At 52.0% G+C, this 19,961-nt stretch overlaps 1 protein-coding gene across 2 annotated transcripts in view; it reads left to right on the top strand.

Annotated features, from left to right (window-relative positions):
- The window catches only part of DNMT3A (DNA methyltransferase 3 alpha), a 99,326-nt gene that overhangs the window by 67,357 nt on the left and 12,008 nt on the right, over positions 1-19,961 (top strand). Inside the window, exons 1-12 of one of the 2 annotated variants that reach the window (XM_087823407.1) lie at positions 9,765-9,845; positions 13,307-13,522; positions 13,787-13,945; positions 14,356-14,463; positions 14,709-14,865; positions 15,166-15,315; positions 15,422-15,466; positions 16,102-16,181; positions 17,041-17,153; positions 17,285-17,468; positions 17,701-17,785; positions 19,604-19,749. In XM_087823407.1, coding sequence (XP_087679533.1) covers positions 13,337-13,522; positions 13,787-13,945; positions 14,356-14,463; positions 14,709-14,865; positions 15,166-15,315; positions 15,422-15,466; positions 16,102-16,181; positions 17,041-17,153; positions 17,285-17,468; positions 17,701-17,785; positions 19,604-19,749 — 1,413 coding nt within the window. In that variant the 5' untranslated portion in view covers positions 9,765-9,845; positions 13,307-13,336. Of the gene's footprint in view, positions 1-9,764; positions 9,846-13,306; positions 13,523-13,786; positions 13,946-14,355; positions 14,464-14,708; positions 14,866-15,165; positions 15,316-15,421; positions 15,467-16,101; positions 16,182-17,040; positions 17,154-17,284; positions 17,469-17,700; positions 17,786-19,603; positions 19,750-19,961 lie in introns of those variants that run through there. The other variant, XM_087823406.1, reaches the window with a different exon arrangement.

Raw genomic sequence — 19,961 nt, 5'->3', positions numbered from 1 at the left:
CTAGATGAAGGAGGTAACAGACTTGAATTCAGTACTTACTAAACACATGCAGCCTGTGTTGGCGCTGGAGGAGATGCCTGGACACTGTGCTAGAGGCACACATTGCCTAGTGGAGGAGGTGGGAGTGTTCTTAATGTTCACCATGAGCTCCACTGTCAGGTGGAGTATCGTGAGCACAAAGGAAGGCCAGAGAACTTCTGGGGAACTCCCCGAAAGCTTCCTGGAGGAGGTGTGCTTTGAGAATTCCAATAGGGATAAATAAAGCATTTCAGGGAAAGGAACCACCAAGGACAAAAAGAAGGAGGCATGAAGCTTCTGGGTTGCTTAGGGAACAGCAAGAGATCTGTTAACTAGGATGTGGGAGCTGGGGAGGAAATGTAAAAAGAGATAAAACTACAAAGGAAGATGGTCAGATTGTCAAAGGCCTTGTCATATTGAGAAATTTAGGCTTCATTGTGCAGTAGGGAGCTGGAATGTGAGAACACTGGGTGTGTATATTAGGAAGATTACCCTGGCAGCACTGTAAGGGGCCCGGAGAGAGGAAGTTTGGAAGCAAGACCAGTTAGGAGGGCATTACTTTTGGCTTTGAGGGTCCAGGTAACGGGAATCAGGCTTGATAGAAGTGATAGAGCTTGTCTCTGGTTGGAGGGAAGGAAGAAACCTGCCTGGTATTTGGAGAGGGGGGAGGGTATCATTACCTGAACTAGAGAATAGTGGAGGAAAAGCAGATTTGGGGGATGGACTTTGTGACATGGACTTTCCATTCTCTTAAGGATGTATTTTAATGAGCCAAAGCTTTTAATTTTAATAAAGCTTACACTGGTTAGTGTGTGTGTGTCTATAAGAATTCTCTGCCTACCTCAACGTCATGAAGATGTTCTCTTGGGTGGGGGGGAGGGGGGAGGCTTTTGAGTTTAGTTTTGGACAAGCTGCTTTGGAGAAGCCAGCAGGGTGGCTCTCCAAGGGGAGAGGGTTTGCAGGCAGCTCAAAAGGTGTCATCTATGGGGAGGGCAAGTGTAGGCTGGAGAGCAGGGAGGGAACTGCTAAAACAGACAGCAGCCCTGCATTGGGAGGACCAGGATAGGAGGGACAAGATTTGGGGTGTCTGAGAGCAGCTGGCAACCAGGACAGACTCCAAAAGAAGTTCCGGAACCAATTAGAGGCCCACTAAAGCCCCCCTCTCGTCAATCTGTAGAGCCCTTTCTAACCCCCCCACCCCCACCCTAGTCAAGCCTCTGTGGCCATCCGGGTCCCTCACCTCTCAGTTTACACTCTCCCTGTCAACTGAGTGTGTGTGTGTGAATTTTACCACTTTCCCACTTGCCATTCTTTCATAACCCTTCACAGATGCCCTATGTGACTCTTGCCCCATTCCTCTTTAGTCAGTGAATGGTGGGCAGTATAAATATTCTCATTTTTCATTCCAACTCAGTTGGATTAAGCAAAAATAGGGATAGAACAGTTCAGTTGCTTGTATATTTGAATCTAGATGCTATTTGAAAGGCAACTTTGTGGGGGGAAAAACCACCCCAAAACCGAAATTGAGTTGGACATGTTTTATACATACCAAAGATCCTATCAGAATTCAGTATTTAAAGGGTGGGTCTGTGTCTTACTCCATCACACATCCCCAGGCCCCATTCTGAACCAATGGGGGCAGAATCTGTGGGTAGGTTCCTGAGAAATCTGATTTTCTAAATAGGTGCCCAGACAGTTCTGGGGCTTGTGAAAGTTTGAGAACACTCAAGCTTCAGATAATTCGACCCCCACCCTACTCCCTACCCAAAACCTAACTCAAAAGTCTCCCCCCACCCCCCACCCCCGCCCAAGAGAACATCTTCAGGACATTGAGGTAGGCAGAGAATTCTTCTGCGCCAGATAATAAACCAAATCTGGCCCAGAAGAGAGTTACCCGAAGGTGCATTTATTGTATCACCTACCACCCTGTCACCCACACCCAGGGTCTCGCTGCACATTGGAATCACCTGGGAGCTTTGTTGTAATTGCGACTGCCTGGGCTGCTGCTCGGGCATCATTAGGTCTGGAATTTAGTGAAGGGCTATAGCCAGGTGTTTCCCCAGGTGATTGATTCTAAGGTTCAATACTGAGTCAAGGAGGACAGGCTCTCAGGCAGGCAGAGCTGGGGAACCATTTCCAAACTTGGGTGGGGCAAGAGGTCGGAAGAGACTTGGTACAGGAATTCAAATTTTTCCTTTGGGATGGAGATGATAGGTGTTCTGCTGCAACGGCCAAGCTCTCCAAGCTCTCAGACTGAGTTCCTCCTGAACCTTCTCTCTGGACCCTGAATCTGAATGGTAGTTCCTGAGGCCCCTCCCTTTGACCCCTGGAGCCAGGCAACTGGGTGGAGGAGGGGAGGAGAGAGCTGCCGAGCCTTTGGGGTTTACAGGGTTTACTGGGTTCCTTTTGACCAGCATCCCGCTCTTCCCACCGCCCCCAAGCAGGTATGAAATGAACACTTCTCTCCAGGGTCCAGTTTCTAAAGCAAAGTGACAACATCCACGCGTCCTCATGCGAACTTGTCATAAGGTTCTTTCCACCTCTCAAATGTTCCGCCCTCCTGACTTCCTTTGATCTTATCTGTAATATTCAGCAGATATTTGTGGTCCCATTAGACTGATCCAAAGAAGCTAGGCACTTCTTGAAGGTTTCGTCATCAGCTGTGATCCCGGGATCACATCCGATGCTTCTGTTGATTTTCCTGGTCAGAAGCAAGTGAGATCTGGGGACATGCAGCACCCGCACCCCCACTCCCTGCCCAGCCTGCACCCTTCTCACTCACAAGTGGGCCTGTGCACACCCAGCAGCTTCTGGCTGGGCGATGAAAATGAGGGCAGAGTGGGGCTTGTGGAGAAGTCTTCTCCATGTGGAGCAGGCCTGGAGCTGTAGGGAAAGAGAAGGCAGATGAGTGCAGTGAGGGAGGAGGTAGCAGCTGGAGCTCCAAAGCCTAGGGCAGGCCTGGCAAATTCGGGCTTCCAAGTGAGCGCACACACCATTAGGAAATGCAGCAGTGATGGGGAGAGAATGGGGGAGCTGGTGGGGGGGAGGGCTGTTTGGGGTAGAGGTGGGGAGAGAGGAAGTAAAGGGTCAGTGGGGAGGTGGTTCCCCAACCCCTCATTTTGCTCTCTGGATCAGAATTTATCTGTGTGGATCCTACAACAGGTGCCAGGCAGCTCCCCTCCCGAACAGACAGGCAGACAGCTGTGCCTGTACTTCTCATACTCCAAGTACCAGGAAGCAGATGCAATTGCAGGTACCCCGAGATCTGGCCATTCCTGTCTGAGAGACCTGGGAGGTTGCACCCGTCCTTGTTCACCGTCTCCCTCCCTTGAGTCTCACTGCCTTTGCTGAGCCTGGCCTCCAGAATTCCTTCCACACGTGGAGAAAGCATCTCAGCCACATCATTTACTATCCGATTGCATGCTGTCTTGAACGAGGGCTGGTTCCATGTGTGATGGGTCTTGGGCACACAGGCTGTGAGCAACAGAAAAGTGGAGGCCCATCTCCTCCACCATGTCCTGCACCTCCTCAGTGTCCTCCCCGAGCCCGGCTGTTTCAGGTGCTCCTGAATCCTAGTGCTCCTGGATCCTAGTGTTGAGGTGCATTTCAGGCAGGCTCAGAGGTGCGCTCCAAGGTAGAACACAGCCTCTTAGGGTTCTAAAGTTTGACTGGCAAGGTGAGTGGGGTCCCCCTGCCCCATGGTGTTTGCCTATGTGCTGCACCTCTCCTGGGCCTGAGTTTGGGATGATGGCACAGAGCCCGACGAGGCTAACCCACTGCAGTTTGCCATGGTGACCTTTTGCTTTCCCTGCGAGAGAGGATGGATTTCCCTTTCAGCCCAGATCATCTGCCTGGGCTGCCACAATTCAGCCCCTCTACCTTCTTTCTGCCACAGGGGACAGCTTGTTGAGAGGCTTGGTTTTAAATCACAATCCAGTATCAAGACAACAGCATGTTCTGGCTTGAAGGGGGAGCAGGAGGGAAAGGACCAGGGGATGGGGCCTCACCTTGGACATGTGCACAGAGGGAGCTTCCCTCTGCATATCCTTCTGCCTACACCTCCTCTCCCCAGACCACTTCCTCTTTGATGAATGGCTCTGCCCCTTTGGGTGAGCTCAATCCCTCTAGGCCTGTTTCCTCATGATAACAGAGACAGCCAGGACCATTAGTGGTTTCCACACCTGGCCAGTATGAGAATTACCTAGGGAGGTTTTTTACCAAGCCTGCTGATCTCCATAGGAGAGCCCAGGCATCTGTATTTTAAAAAAAACCTCCAGATACATTTAAACCCGAGTGAGTTTGGAATTCTCTTGGCAAGATGATCTATGAGGCCCTTATGGAAAGAAAAGGAAGCTCTGCCCTGTGCTGAGGACTGACTGACCTTCCTGGGTTCCCAGGAGCTTCTGAAGAGCCCCTTGCAGGTTACTCTTGTCAGAAAGCAGGTATTTCCTGTTCATGCTGGTTAAGCCCAGCCTAAGCTCCCACCGTTTCCCCACAGGAGAAGCCAGAAGGGAATGACAGAAAGGGGGGGATGTTGCCATAACAACCAGCTCTAGGCAGAGGCCTTCTTTTGAGGGGCTGGTACTTTACCCCAGTCATGGTGTTTTCCATGGAGATGGATTACTGTGGGACTGGGGAAAACATTTTCCCATAGAGCATTAGTCAGAAGGTGGATCATCTCTAGGTGGGAGCCTTGGCCCCCCGTCAACTTCAAGCCCCCCCCCAACCATGGCCTCTGCTTTCTGGGCGCAGGTCTGACACTTTTCCCCGCTCAGTTGCTTTCCCTGCCACTGGTCTCCCTAGCAACAAGTCCGCTAACTCCTTGCTGTTGGCTCCGTGTCTATTTTTAGCTTCACCAGGAGCAGCCCAGTCCTGGTCATTTGCTCGCAACCTCCGTGTAGACTGCAGGGGAATAGAAAAACAAAGATCCCTGCCTCTTTGGGGATCCCTAGACCTGGACATCTTAGCCCCTTTAGAATTTTGCTATGGAAAAGTATCTGTCCCCCAGTGGGAACGTGGGCAGTAGATTCCGGATGATCCTCTACAGTGTGCGAGGAGCTCTGGTCCACACTGCTTCCTTATGAGGCTGAGTAAGATCCAGTCCATGCCCTTTAGATTCGAATTTGTAATCTTGTGGAGGAGAAAGATGAGTACACAGTCACCTAGCAGAGGCAGAGACTGGCAGGTGCAAAGAATTACAGAGTGCTACGGGAGCATGGAGGAGGAAGAGAGGCAGGATGATTTTTCAGGGGGGGATAGGGTGAGGGGCCAGAGCAGCAATGTCCAGTGGAACTCTCTGCAGTGATAGAAATGTTCTAAAACCTGTGCCATCCAGTACAGGAGCCTGTCCCCAAGTGGCTTTTGGATACTTGGAATGCAACTGAGGAACTGAATTATTTTTATTTAATTTAAATAGCACATGCAGCCAGTGGCTACCTTATTGGACAGCTCACGTCTAGAGAAGTTTTCATGGTGGAGGTAATCGGTGAAGTGGGCGAGAAGGATAGGTAGGATCTGGGCTGGTGGGAGTTGAAGAGGAGGGGCAAGGAAAGCATGAGCAAAGGCACAAAACCCCCCACACATTTGGGGACTAGCAAGTAGGCAGGCAGAGTGTGGGTTGCATGACGTAAGTGCTGTGGATTGCGGGGGCCTTGAGTGCCATGCAGACTGTTGACGTAATCAGCAGGTAGTCAGAGGTCTAGTGTGTAGCTTTGAGGCTCCTTAGCTGTAGGTGGGAGGACAGGATCAAAATAGACATCCATATTTATCTCATGGTCTTTTGTCTGGTAAGGTCTCCCTGGCCTTGGGGTCAGTGGGGATGTTTGTGTAGCAGAAAGTATACAGTGTCTTCCCAATGTGTAGCTTTGCAGGTGGCTTCCTAGGGATTGTGGCTTCTCTGATTTCGAGTCAAGGGGCTCAGGTGGTAAATGTCCTGTTTGATGGAAGCAAGATAACCTGCCCACATCCTGTGAGCCTGGATTTTATGACAGAGCATGAACTGAAAGCTAAACTTTGAGTTAAAGCCAGTCAGGTAGGCGTGGCATTCCCACCTGGGCCTGGGGGAATTACAGCCCTTTGGTGGGGGGTGGGAGGGGATCATTGCCTTGTGTCTCTTCGAAGTTCTGTGAGTTGGAAAGTCAAGTAAACAGCACTTATTTTGATTATGCTCTTCAGAGACACGGGACAGTGACATATACCAGAATGTTAAATTTACCATGTCCTTGCCACACAGATCCTTGTACTTGTCCTGCAGTTTTCTGGCAACTTACCTGTATCAGAGTCACTGGAAAATGTAATAAAATTAGAAGTTTGCTTGATGAATACAGGATCAGGGCTAAGAGAGTCAGGTGTCCTTAAGAGATATTTTCATCAGGCCTGTTGAATCACTGGTCTCTGCCTGCCAAATAGGAAACGTGCCCTCTCTTTCAGGTCACTCTCTCTTTTAGACCATGCTGGATACTTCCTCTCTAAACATTTCTCTTAGGCTCTTGACATCCACCAGATCTTCTTTCCATCCAGGAGTTCCTCCTTTCAACATACTTCTTATAACATTTCCAAAAACCTGGCTGTTTTACATGCATGACCCTGCTTTTTTTAGGTTGACTATCTTTATCTCAATCAAAAGACCTATCCCAGTAATCACCCTGGGAGGCTTACTCTGGAAGGTTGAAGACAAATGTTACCTGAGCATCCTAGAAGGCTGCCTGTTTTTTTCCTGATCTTTGACTAAAGTCACTCTTGCCCTAGATCTTGGCATCTTTTCCACTTTGGGGTCTCTGCCCAGTGAGCACAAAGGCACATATCTCTGATAGAATAGAAAAAGGTAACTACTTCTGTCCACTAGTTACAGGAGAGGGACAGTGCTGCATGTTATTGGCAAGGGGACACCTTTGAGTTTGGGCTTCCTTTTGCTAAAGATAGAAACCATGTAGAAGACGCAAGATTTGAGCTTAATTTTCAAGAATGAGAATGAGGAAGTTTGGCAGCTGGAGGGAGATGCTACTTTTTAAGTCAGCCAAGAGAAAGTGAAACTGATGGTTGTGGTGTTCTGGCACTTTAGTTCTGGCTGAAGAAGTCCCAGTACTAACAGAGTATAGAAGTTAAGATGTTAGCTGTATAATAATGGAAAAGGGTACGCCATAGGTAAGATAGAGTGTTATTAAAAAGAGCCAGCCAGGCCAGATCAGGCTTCACTTTGAGAGGAGCCTGGGGTGACTTCTTAAGTGGCCTGTTGACAGGGCCTGGATCGGAGGAGGCATCAGTGAGAGAAGCCTCTAAGCAAGTCATATTACATTCCATAAAGGGTGGGAGTAGGCAAGAGGTATAAATTCAGGGCTTCTCATCTCTGCTTGGGGATCTCCTGAAAAACTGTACCAGGCAGATACCTTGACTGGATTGAAAGATGTGTTGGAACAGAGAAGGGCCTGTGTTTTGTCGAATGGCTCCTTCTTGCTGTACGGATTCTGGGTCTCAGCTGGGGATGGGAGAGGGAAGTCTGTACTTCCCAAGCATTTGGAGAACACACTCTGATTTGGAGTCCTCCTCCCTCAGCAGGGCCTGCTTGCTCAGAAAGGTACTGAGCCCCAGGAGAGATGGTGGGCTCTCCTTCACAGCACATCTCTTGACTTCATCCTACCAGCACCCGTTATAGCTAGTATGTTCCAGCTGACTGTGACTGGAAGCCAGGCATCCAGGGTATTAAGTGATCCTAAGAGATACTGGTATTCCAGGGCCTGGGAGGGCAGGTGCCATCACTCCTGTTTTGCAAATGAGAAAACAGACTTCTTGGGGTTAAGTGGCTTGTTCAAGGTCATGATGATGGAACCAGATCCCAAGTCCAGATCTTCTGACAAGTGCCACCGGCCAGACAGCCTTCCCACTGGGAGCATTCACCTTAAGCTCCTCTGCTCTTTCTAATTCATCTTGCAAACTGAAACAAGGCTAATCTTTCCAAACTACCCATTCATCTCCTCTTGTCAGAAAACCTGGCAGTAATTCTTCACTGCTCTAGGACCTAGTTATTGACACTTTTCTCGCCACCCTTTAGCTTTAGTGGTATTGGAGGTGGGGTGTGGACAACAGGTCCCCCCCAAGGCTAACATCTCTTACTCCCCACCTGTCCTGTCTCATTCTAAATTGGATTCCTCCTCCAGGTCCAGTCTGTGCTCCACACTAACCTCTTTAACCTCATCATCCATACTACCCATTTTTTGTTCACTTCTAAGCCATCCTGGCCCATTGGGCTTGGTACTTATGATAGTTATCTTTACAGATGTTTGCTTTTCAATGGCTTTTTCCTGTCTCTCCAAGTCTAGTCGAATCTGTCAATTCCTCCTGTGTCCTCCTTGGGGCCTCTGCTGAGGTGGGAGCTTGAAATGGTTGAGGCTGTACCTTGAGGCTCCACCTAGAGGCTCCAGAGAAGAGGAATGTAATCTTGAGCTGCAGATACTTGGGAATGAAGGAATTGCTATGCAGTAGTTCCCCCCTTATCTGGGGTTTGGCTTTCTGCATTTCAGTTACCCAAGGTCAACCACAGTCCAAAAATAATAAATTTCCGCGACCATCCACATTGCCATAGCTCCATGATCGAGGATCATCCAAAGCAGATGATCCTTCTGACATATGATCAGAAGGTCAGCACTAGGTCACGATACCTAGCCATTCACCTCACTTCATCTCATTATGGAAGCATTTTATTATCTCATGTCATCACAAGAAAAAGGGTAAGTACGGTGATATTTCGAGAGAGATCCCATTCACAAGTATATTGGTGTAATCAGTCTATTAGTTCATCCCTTACTGTGCCTAATTTATAAACTTCATCACTGGTGTGCACCTATAGAAAAAAGAAACAGTGCTTGTAGGACTGGATACTATCCACAGTTTCAGGCACCTACTGGGGGGCAATCTTGGACAGTATTCTACTTTTGAACTAGCGCCCCCTCTCCCCAAACTTGCAAACAGGGAAGTGAGAAGACCCAAAGTGACCTATGGGACGCAGGGACTTGGCCAGGAAGATGTTTTCAAAGCCTGAACTGGTCAGCCAGCTTTTTAAGGCACCCCTCTACCCCTCTCTACCCACCTGTAGTGTGAAGGGAGCCCCCGGCCCCCAGTCCTGGTTCTGGAGCGCTCTCAGTTCTGTGCGGGCCCTTCTGTCCATCTCTGTGAGCTTGGAGTTTCCCTACAGCTTCTTGGGTTTCTTCGCTCATCTGTAAGCTTTTTTTTTTTTTTTGGTGTGCTTCTGTGACTCACTTTTAACAACTTTCTCCTGGTTCCCCCAGACCGTCCGGAACCTCATCTCTCCTTTTCGCCTCCGCTCCCACCTTACCTCCCCGCTACCCTCCTTCCCTTGCAGCGCTGCCTGAGGGCTCCTCGCCCCCCCAGCCCCGAGCGGAGCTCCTGCAGAGTTGGGGGGAAGAGGGGGCGGGGACGGCTGGCCCGGGAGGAGGGGGCGGGCACCGCCTCCAGCCTGGCCCGGATGGGCCCTGAGAACCCGGGGAGGCCCAGCCGCGCCCCCAGGCCCCCGCGCCCCTCGGCCGGGAGAAGAGGGGCTGGCCCACTGCCAGCGTCTGAGAGCCGGCCCCCTCCCCCGGCCCTCTCGCAGCCAACCAAGCACTCCAGTGGGGCCCACGTGACCTGGAGTTCTAGACAAAGAAAATGTTCAAGCCCTCCCCCCCCACCTACCCCCTCCCCCTATCTCTGGCCCCCTCCGCCCCCAGCCCCATCGCCCCCTTCCCCTCCCCCCAGACGGGCAGCTACTTACAGAGCTCCAGGGCCGAGGCTCACACCTGAGCCGGACCACAGAGGGGCTGCACCTGGCCTTATGGGTAGGTTCCTGGACGGAGCCCTGGGGAGGCTGGGGGCGGGAAGGCTGCAGGCCGGTGGGAGGATCTCTGGGCCGCTGCAGCCCTCTGGGCTGGGAAGAGTCAAGTATGTTTCTTTGGCCCGCACGAGCTGGCTCCCCTGCCTGGCCTGAGTTCTGGAGATGCTGAGTTACTGCTGTCCCACCCATTCCCTCCTCCGGGGTCCCAAGCCCCACTACTGCCTGCGCTCAGGTGGGACCTGGCGGTTCAGGGGCCAGGAAAAGCAGCCCAGCTGTGAGCCCTGGGCAGTGGTCAGTGAGGACCGGGAGCAGGCCCTAGCCAGGGGTGCTGGGAGCCTAGGAGTTGGGCTGGAAGAAGTGCTTTTGCTGAGGTGGCTGGCAGATGGGTTGTTGGCATTTCCTTGCTGTCCTGTGTTCCTGGCTGGTGGACCATGCTGTCCTCAGGCCGTGCCAACCTTGCGGCCTCTTGAGAGAAGGGATAGTTTCCTCTCCTGCGTGTCCCTGGGAGCTACGGGGCAGCCGCCTGGAAGAAGTGGTGCTGGGGATGGAGGGAGCAGTGCAACCCTGACAGGGGCTGTGGCACTTCAGAGGGTGCCATTGGGGGGCAGCCTGATGCCTGTCTGTGATGTGAAGAGGCGCCTGGGACAGCCCAGGATCTGCTCACCAGCGGGGCGTCCGCGTGGACGCCCAGACCTCTGACCTTTGAAACAGGAAGCAGCCCGAGTGCAGAGGGAGGTGGAAGTGGGACAGCTGCCGGAGGAGATAGGACTGGACGGGGAGGTCCTGCTCCACCAGAGTGGAGTTACCAGTGGCTTTCCAGGCTGCACAAACTCCAGGCAAAGTGGCTTCCTTGAGCCTCAGTGGTGGGGGGTGTAGTGTCTCCCTGGTCTTACCCAATCTCTCAACCACCCTAAAGTGGGGTCTTCTGATCTGAGGGTGGGAGACTTGCCAAGGCTCAGTTAACCCTTCTTTCTCCTATTGTTTGCCCTGGGGAGATGGGTTGGCGTGAACATGGGAAAAAGCATTCGCTCACTACCCTAGGCAGACTCCTCAAATGAGGCCCCTCCCCCACCCAGCCTCGTCTCTGCCCTTCTTCCCCTTTTCTCTTGCCTCCTGCTGCTAACCCACCCCTTCTTCCTTCCCCTGCCCCTGCTGGCCAAGTCACGATGGAGGCCCCCTTCCTCCTCCTCCGTCTGCCGAAAACTGTTTTGGGTGCATGTTCTCGTGCACCTAGTGGGTTGGGGGTGCTTCATAGCCGTCAGCAGCAGCATCTGACAAGCTGGGGGAAGTTGTGGGGGAAGAATAATGTTCAGGAACTGGCTGTGGGGGGTGGAGAAGAGAGACAAAGGGGCTGTGGGGGAGGATGGAGGGGGTGTCAGGCACGACTCCATTCTAGACCTGGGGAGCCCGGCACCCACCCACCGCTGCTTGCTGTGGAGGTGACTTCATCTCCTTTCTTCAGAAGGCCCCTCTCTCCCTCTGCCACCTGCACACCTTGTTCTGGCTGAGGGGCCTTGCCACCCCTGGAAACCTGGTCTTTGGGTCATCTAGGGCGGCATCCTGGTTTAGATCAGTCATCCTGACGGAGTTGGAGGAGGCAGAGGAAAGGGAGCAGAAACAGCTAGTCATGGCGCTCATCCGAAGAGGCCTGGTTCTGGGTTAGGGCTGCCCCAGCTGATGGTTCTAGAAGAGAATCCTCCTCCCCCTAGGGGTGAGTGTGTATCCAGGCGTACCTTTTTGTGGGGGAGCAGGTAGGGGATAATTGACGGCAGGAAGGAGAGGACAGAGTGCTGCTGCTGCTGCCTGGTGGGAGCTCCAGGTGAGAGTGGGGCTAGGGCAGTGTGAGCTATTACTCTGCATTCTTCCTGCTCCTTCTCCCAGCTGGCTGGGGGCTGGGGGCTAGGAATGAATTAGCCCATTTTAGAATTCGTCGAGTCAGAGAAAGTACTAGGACTTCTATCATTAGTCTTTTAGGAATCACTACAGGAAGCCGATTGGGCCAGAAACAAAGACTTGAAGATTGAATGAAATGAAACAAAATGAATCTACAAGAGACAATTGTGTTTAAAACCAAGGTTCTTAACCTGGAACCCAGGAATCTGGGGGTCCGATGACAGGTTTTGGAGCATCCTTGGAATTCTTGATACATACATACATCAGATTATTATATGAGTCAGAAAAGGTTAACAAATCCTTCGATTCAAATGCCCTTTTAGGTTGGAGCAACTTAGAAGAGAAGGGGCTGCTCCAAAGTCAGCTGTTCATGAGTTGCAAGGCTAAGAAAGAGATATAGATGCTCTGACTTCCAGCCTAGAGCTTTTGTACTCTATGTTGCTTTCTATGCTCTTTTTTTCATTTTGAGGACGTGTTTGCATTTGCAGCTCTAAGCTCTGGGGGAAAGCTTCATGTTGAAAGGCATGTTGAAAATGGGATTTTTCTCTCTCTGAGTAGTGTCGTGGAAACGAGTGCAGAGCCTTGAGTTTGAGGGCCACATGTTCTAGATTTAGTAGCTAGGGTGAGATGAGGTTGAACAGCCCTCAGAGCTAAGTATCAAGGATTTTGTGGTCTTCTGTAGGGTGATGGGAATCCTGGAGCAGGTTGTGAAAAGGAACGGGCCTCTGGGACAGAGCCTGAAAGACGAAGTGTGGGGATAATGGAAGGATGGAGGCTGTCCAGATAGGACAGTGATTGGGTTTGGATGCGTTTGTCATTTGGTTGGCAGAGAGGATGCCTGTGCTCAGTAAATAATTGTTGAAAGAATAAGTGTATTTATGTATGGATCTGAAAGGTATACCGAGAAGGAAGGGGTGAATTTGGTAACAGAACATACAGTGGATTTAATCCTGAGAACTCCAGAATGGTGTGTGCGCGTGGAAACAGGCGGGCTCTTACGGGGCTCTTACAGGGTGTTTGAGCAGGTGGGGGAAGGAGACAGGCTCTAAACACAGAGCAGTGATTTTCATCATTAGTATACATCACAACAAAACTAGAATTGTGGTCTAGAAGCCACACAGATTTTCCTGATTGCCCAAGGAGATTGTGGAGAAAAGGACGGGAAGATCCAATTCTTGATTGGGAAATATGATAGGAGAGGCTGGAGCCAAGGTCTGTGCCTAAAGGAAGGTGCGCGTTTTGTATCTGAATAGAATTAACCTTTCCATGTCAGAGGGTGGGCAAATGATAATGGTGACGGGCTGGGAAAGATTAGACCAGGGAGGAAGATTTCCTAAGAGGCAGAAGAGAAGGTGGAATTGAGCCAAATGATCGGAGTTCACCTCTCAACTTCAAGTCTCTCTGTTTTCCATGACAGGCCAGTTGAGTTGATGAGAAAAGAACTCTCTCCAGCCCTTTACCTCCCATCACTGTCTCCAGACCAGAAAGAGGTTGAGAAGAGCACCCTAAGTATGAGGTGGCCTTGCTGATTCCTGGAGAGGTCAAGGTAACTTCTGTTCCTTGTTTCCCCAGGCTGAGAAGAAAGCCAAGGTGATTGCAGTAATGAATGCTGTGGAAGAAAACCAGGGGTCCGGCGAGTCTCAGAAAGTGGAGGAGGCCAGCCCTCCTGCAGTCCAGCAGCCCACTGACCCCGCATCTCCCACTGTGGCCACCACACCTGAGCCTGTGGGGGCTGACGCTGGGGACAAGAACGCCACCAAAGCAGGCGATGACGAACCTGAGTACGAGGTGAGCGGCTCGCTTCTTCATCTGCCTCGTCCAGCTTTGTCGTGGGTCCTTCCATTGCCAGCTCCTCCCATCCTGCTCTCCTCTCTCCACCTGATCCCAGGCCTCCTCGTCTCCCCAATTTTGCTCTGTTTTGGTCCATTCAGATGGAGCACCCTCCTGGCTGTCCTGACCCTCAGATGCCCAGGGCTGGGGTTGCCGTGGGGGGATCAGGGTGTCAGGGCTTCGTGACCGCTGTTTAATGACTTCTGCTCCTTGGGGCTCCAGGACGGCCGGGGCTTTGGCATTGGGGAGCTGGTGTGGGGGAAACTGCGGGGCTTCTCCTGGTGGCCAGGCCGCATTGTGTCTTGGTGGATGACTGGCCGGAGTCGAGCAGCTGAAGGCACCCGCTGGGTCATGTGGTTCGGAGACGGCAAGTTCTCAGTGGTGAGTTATGGGGTTTGGCAATAGCCTGGGGGAGAAAGGGGTCTTGGTCCCAGGGCCTATGGTTTTGGCTGAGGGCATGGTCTGGACTTGGGGTGGTAGAAGTGGGCTTTGCTTGCCCCCACTATGTATGTGTGTGAATAGAAGAAGCCCGGGAGATAAGTAGGTGTACTGATGGCTCAGAGAGCTAGGGTGCCTGCTGAGTTTTTGCCTTCAGGAACCCTTTCCCCAGAATTCCTTTCCCACTTGCATTCAGGTCCTTAGCATCATGTAATTATTTATTGATGCATCTGGTCTCCTCAAGGACAGGGGCCAAATCTTCATGCCTCCAACTTCTGCCAGTTGCCAGGCACCTGGTGGGTTCTTGATGACTGTGGAAGGAGGAATAACCTGGGTGGTGGTTGTCCCTTCAGGTATGTGTTGAAAAGCTGATGCCACTGAGCTCCTTCTGTAGTGCTTTCCACCAGGCCACCTACAACAAGCAGCCCATGTACCGCAAAGCCATCTATGAAGTCCTGCAGGTGAGCGCCCTCTGACGGACCGCTAGTTGGCCTAAAAGCCGGAGTGTAGACATTAAACCTGAATAGAGGGTCTGCCTGCCAGGCCCTGTGGACTCCTTTTGTCCCCACCTTACTTGCCTTTCTGCACACTTCAGACGTTCTCTTGCCGTCCTCCCCTTCCCTGTACCTTCTCCCACCTTCGCTGCTGAGAGTCTGCCCTCCAGCTGTCCTGACACCCCATGCACACATGTTGCCTTGCCCTCCAGGTGGCCAGCAGCCGTGCTGGGAAGCTGTTCCCAGCATGCCATGACAGCGATGAGAGCGACACTGCCAAGGCCGTGGAGGTGCAGAACAAGCAGATGATCGAGTGGGCCCTTGGAGGGTTCCAGCCCTCTGGCCCCAAGGGCCTGGAACCACCAGAAGGTAAACACAGGTGCCTGGCTTAGCCCTCTGGGACCCCTGCCAGCTAGCCTGGGAAAGCCATGCTTAGGGAGAGCTGCAAGGCCTCCATCGAGGGACCACAATCTTCCTTTCTTGAGGTCAACAGGTCAGCATAACCTGTTCCCCATTGGCCTGCTGGCACCAGAGAGTTGGGAGCAAGGAACAAGTGGGGTACCAGGCTGCACCCCATTGTACCGTTGTAGGTAGAATGGGGGAGGAGAAGGGATTGGAAATCCTTGTTAGCAGGTAACCATGACCTCATTGCCTGCTTTCCCCGTTCAGAGGAGAAGAACCCCTACAAAGAAGTTTACACAGACATGTGGGTTGAACCTGAGGCAGCTGCCTATGCACCACCCCCACCAGCCAAAAAGCCCCGAAAGAGCACAACTGAGAAGCCCAAGGTCAAGGAGATTATTGATGAACGCACAAGAGGTAGTTGGCCTGGCTCTGGAGAGAGTGGCATGGCGAGGCTAGCATTCAGAGGAGTGGGTGAGGCCCTCTCGGCCTCCTCTGATGCTGGGCTTCCCTCCCTCTGCAGAGCGGCTGGTGTACGAGGTGCGGCAGAAGTGCCGGAACATCGAGGGTAAGTGCTGACGGGGCAGCTGGACGCTGACTCCCTGGGATGGGCAGGTGGGCTGGCTCCTAGTGGGCTCCCCGGTGCAGAGACATAGCTACTGAGAAAGGTTTGAATGACATGGGACATCAGTACTCAGTGATAGGGTCTGTTCTGCATGAACCACCACCTCCAGCCTGCTTCACACACATATCTGTCTTCTGGTGCCATAATCTTACTGACTCACAGAAGGCAGCCCCTCTTGGATTTGATTGAATTTGCCTGAACCTGACCTTTTGCCTCTGATCACCTTCACCCATCCAGCGGTCATTAGCATCCCATGTCTGTCTCCTGTGGCCTAGTGATGGTGTGTCCAGCTTAGGGCCCTCAGGACTGGGAAGATGGGGGCAGGGGCCCAGGGCTTAAGGACTACCCAAGGACAACTTCCATAGTAACCCAGGGGCAGGGCCCTATTCTCGTTCATGGGTGCCTTGCCCTGTATGGTGCCACTCCTGGATGGTGGCGTTGATCCTTTGAGAGATCACGGGCACCTGAGATTGGGACCACAGCACACCCCCTTTTTGAGGCTTTTCTAGAGCTGGCTTTGGTCTGAGGTGAGAGGGGGGCCCTGCAGTGTCGCTTACTCCACTTTCTCTGCTTTCCAGACATTTGCATCTCTTGTGGGAGCCTCAATGTCACCCTGGAACACCCTCTCTTCATCGGAGGAATGTGCCAAAACTGCAAGGTAGTGTTGTTGAAGGCACCTCTTGGCCTCTGGCTGAGCCCACCTCCTGACCTGTGGCCTGTAGGAAGCAGCACTTGGGGTAGCCTGATGGTGACCCCAAGGTTAGCTGTGGAAGCAGAAAGTCCTGATAAAACAGACTTTGAGCCCTAGCTGGTTTGGCTCAGTGGTTAGAGTGTCAGCCTGCAGACTGAAGGGTCTCGGGTTCGATTCCAGCCAGGGACACATGCCTCAGTGGCAAGCTCGATCCCCTGGCACGTGCGGGAGGCAACCAATTGATGTGTCTCAATCACATCGACTTTTTTTTTCCTCTCTCTCTCCCTCTTCCACTCTCTCTTAAAAGCAATGGAAAAAATATCCTCAGGTGAGGATTAAAAAATAATAATTTAAAAAACACACACAAAAAAAACAGACTTTGGGCTTTAAGCTTTTGACTTGCCATTGTTTTTCCTCCTGAAGGTTTTTTCCCCTGTAAAGCCCATTCTGGTCCCCAGATGTGAACTCACAGCATCACAGTCACTAGGTGAAGTGAGAGGACAGGCTGACTGACAGAGGTGGGGGTGGGGGTGTGGTGTCCTCAAGACCCAGGAGAAAAGCCCAGGGCTGCAGCAAGGGACAAAGGGTGCAGCTCCCTCCCTGGCCCTCTCTCAGGCCGCCTTGATACAGTCCATTCCTGGGACCAGGAGACCGGCCATCCCCTTCCCTGATCTGTGGTTCAGGCCGGGCCCTGGTTGCATGGTGGCGGGGTCATTCTCCAGGGCTGAGTCAGGGTTCCAAGCTGAGGCCGGCTTCAATGCCTGCCTTCACCCTGGCTGCCCAGGGTCCCGAGGGGGTGGGGGTCTGACCCACCACCTCCCTCTAGAACTGCTTCCTGGAGTGCGCGTACCAGTATGATGACGACGGCTACCAGTCCTACTGCACGATCTGCTGTGGGGGGCGTGAGGTGCTCATGTGTGGGAACAACAACTGCTGCAGGTGAGGGTCCCCCCTTGGCCCTCCCTCCTTGGCTGGAACTGGGGCTCTCGCTGCCTGCCCTGCCCAGCCATGCTCTAGCCAGGACTGGCCTGGGGCTGGGAGTCTTGCTGCTACACTGGGCTTCCTTCCAGGTGCTTCTGCGTGGAGTGTGTGGATCTCTTGGTGGGGCCAGGGGCTGCCCAGGCAGCCATTAAGGAAGACCCTTGGAACTGCTACATGTGCGGGCACAAGGGCACCTACGGGCTGCTGCGGCGACGGGAAGACTGGCCCTCTCGGCTGCAGATGTTCTTCGCCAATAACCACGACCAGGAGTTTGTGAGTGCGGGGCCGGGTCTGCTCCAGAACTCTTTACCACCCCCTGCCTGCTGGAGCTAGAGGGCAGTCTCGGTAGCGGGGCTGCGCCATGGGCAGAGGTGCCTGTGCTGCACCCCTGCTGTGCAGGGTTAGAAAGCCGAACACGCTCACAGTTGGCTGGGAGGGCAGCCCTGCGTGGGGAGCTGGAGAACACTCCTGGGTGCTCACCTGGCCTGTTGTGCTCACTGCCTAGGACCCTCCGAAGGTTTACCCACCTGTCCCAGCCGAGAAGAGGAAGCCTATCCGGGTGCTGTCTCTATTTGACGGAATTGCTACAGGTGAGAGTGGCGCAGGTCCGGAGAGGTGCTGCCCCCTCGTCCTGGGACATGCAACTCTGCTTAGGACTTTAACTCTGGCAAAACAAAACAGTAGTGAGCATTACAACTGTTAAAGCATTACCCTAAAGGGGAAACTGTGTTCAATGGAAAGTAAAATAAGTGGTAAACCAGCATGTCCAGTGGGCACTTTTCTTAACGGGGAAGCTTTCCATTGGACAGAGTGACTGGTAGAGATTATTGATGGTTTTCACAAATCCTCAAAGGACAGATGGGGGGACCAAAACAAAAACAGGGGCACTTGCATTGTGCTTTGATGTTTAAGTCGCAGTAAAAAACAAACTATAAGCAAAAGAGCAAAGAATACTTAAATTGCTCATAATCCTATAATTAGTGTTTCGGTGTATGTCGTTTTAGCTTTTTGTGTGTGTCCATTTACATGTGTGTTTATATAATCACACAGATAAAACAAAAGGGTAGTAAAATGCGTAGTGTTGTAACTTGCCTTTTTATTTGATATTATGATTACTTTTTCATGTCAATCAGTATAGAACTACATTCCTTATTGTAAATGCTGGGTAGGATTCCGTCAAGTGAAAGCACCATAATTAATTTACTCCTCTGTTGGGTTGTTTACTGTTTTTGTCACTGTTACGAGCAGTGCTGTGGTAAGCCTCCCTGTACATACGTCGTTATATACTTAAGGCATTATCTGTTAGGAAATGCTGGGTCACTGTGTAGTACTGTTTTTTCCATGTGGTTCTTGACCTTGCCAGAAGCCCTCATGAAGGGTGGTATTGCCATTATCTACCCCTCAGGCCTGCTCCCAGACTGAGGGCTTCAGTTCAGAAAGGAAGCGCCCTCAGAACTTGCTTTCATGTGACTAGAGGAAGATAGACAGTCTAAGCTCAGGGACCTTGGCCAAAGGGCCAGCATGGGGATGGCACCCCGGGCTTGATGGTTATCTTCGTTTTTAGCTCAGGGCTGATGTTCTGTAAACCTAGAGAGGCTAGAACCTTGATGCCTTCTTAAACCATGCCACGACTCAAGAGGCTGTAAAAGCTTTTGGGTGCGGGTCTGTTGGGATCATTGGAAAGGGTTTCCACAGTAGCCTCTTTCTCCTGAAGCTCTCAGGGTCTGTGCTCATTGTTTCCTTGCCTCAATTCAGCAAGCGTTTGTGGAGGGATCATGATAAGGAGTGAGTGTAGTTAGGTCAGGAGGGAAAACATGAATGAGACCTCCTACTCCGTCTTGAAGACCATTTGTAGCTGAAGAGAAAGGCTGAATTAGGAATACATGCTGCTCTAATGAGATGGAGAGGGACGCCATGTGCTGGCAGCTTACAGAGGAGGGGAGGCGATTCAGGGATGGGGGTGGGGAACGGACATTGATGAAACATTTTTAGAGCAGGTGGCATTTATGTTCAGTCTTGAAGGATGGGCAGAATTGCAGCAGGACATATTTTGGGGAAAGGAGCAGTAAGGAAGGACCAATGTATGCAAGACAGAGAAATAGCAAAGAAGAGGCCACCCAGAACTCAGCTGCTGTTCTCCCTGGATCCTAAACTTCCTACTGTCTGGTAGTTCTTTCCTGGCCTTGACCTCCTTTGAAGTAGATCAGCATAGACCTGAAACAGCCTTGTTGTCTTTGTCATTGATATTCCAGTTGGTCCAGAAGGACTTAAGATTTAAGGCAGCTTATTGGGCAGGGTGGGCTTGGGCCTGTCGTTGACCCATATGTCCAGCTGGCCAGAGGGCTCCCCTGCAAAGACCAGGGTGCTGGAGGTGACTCAGTGACCGTGCTTTTTGCTGGCTGGTACAGGGCTTCTGGTGCTGAAGGACTTGGGCATTCAGGTGGATCGCTACATTGCCTCGGAGGTGTGCGAGGACTCCATCACTGTGGGCATGGTGCGGCACCAGGGGAAGATCATGTACGTCGGGGACGTCCGCAGCGTCACACAGAAGCATGTATGTCAGTACTGGGGGACCCGTCCTGCCTTCTCTACGTCTCGTACTCAGCTCCTGGGGGCAGCAGCAGCCCCTTTCATTTTGTTCATTTATTCTTTGCCTTTCCCCGTCTCCCCCCAGCCTCTCTTTGCCTCTTCTTCCATTTTCCTCCTTGTGTCAAGGCCAATGGGCAGAGTGAAGTGGGAACTGGGGAGCTGACCGTTTGGGGCTCA

The sequence above is a fragment of the Miniopterus natalensis genome, chromosome 13 (genome assembly GCF_054644295.1).
Source record: "Miniopterus natalensis isolate mMinNat1 chromosome 13, mMinNat1.hap1, whole genome shotgun sequence".
Taxonomy (NCBI): Eukaryota; Metazoa; Chordata; class Mammalia; order Chiroptera; family Miniopteridae; genus Miniopterus; species Miniopterus natalensis.
Note: the sequence above shows the minus strand (reverse complement) of the source record. Positions and strands in the feature narration are given on the sequence as shown.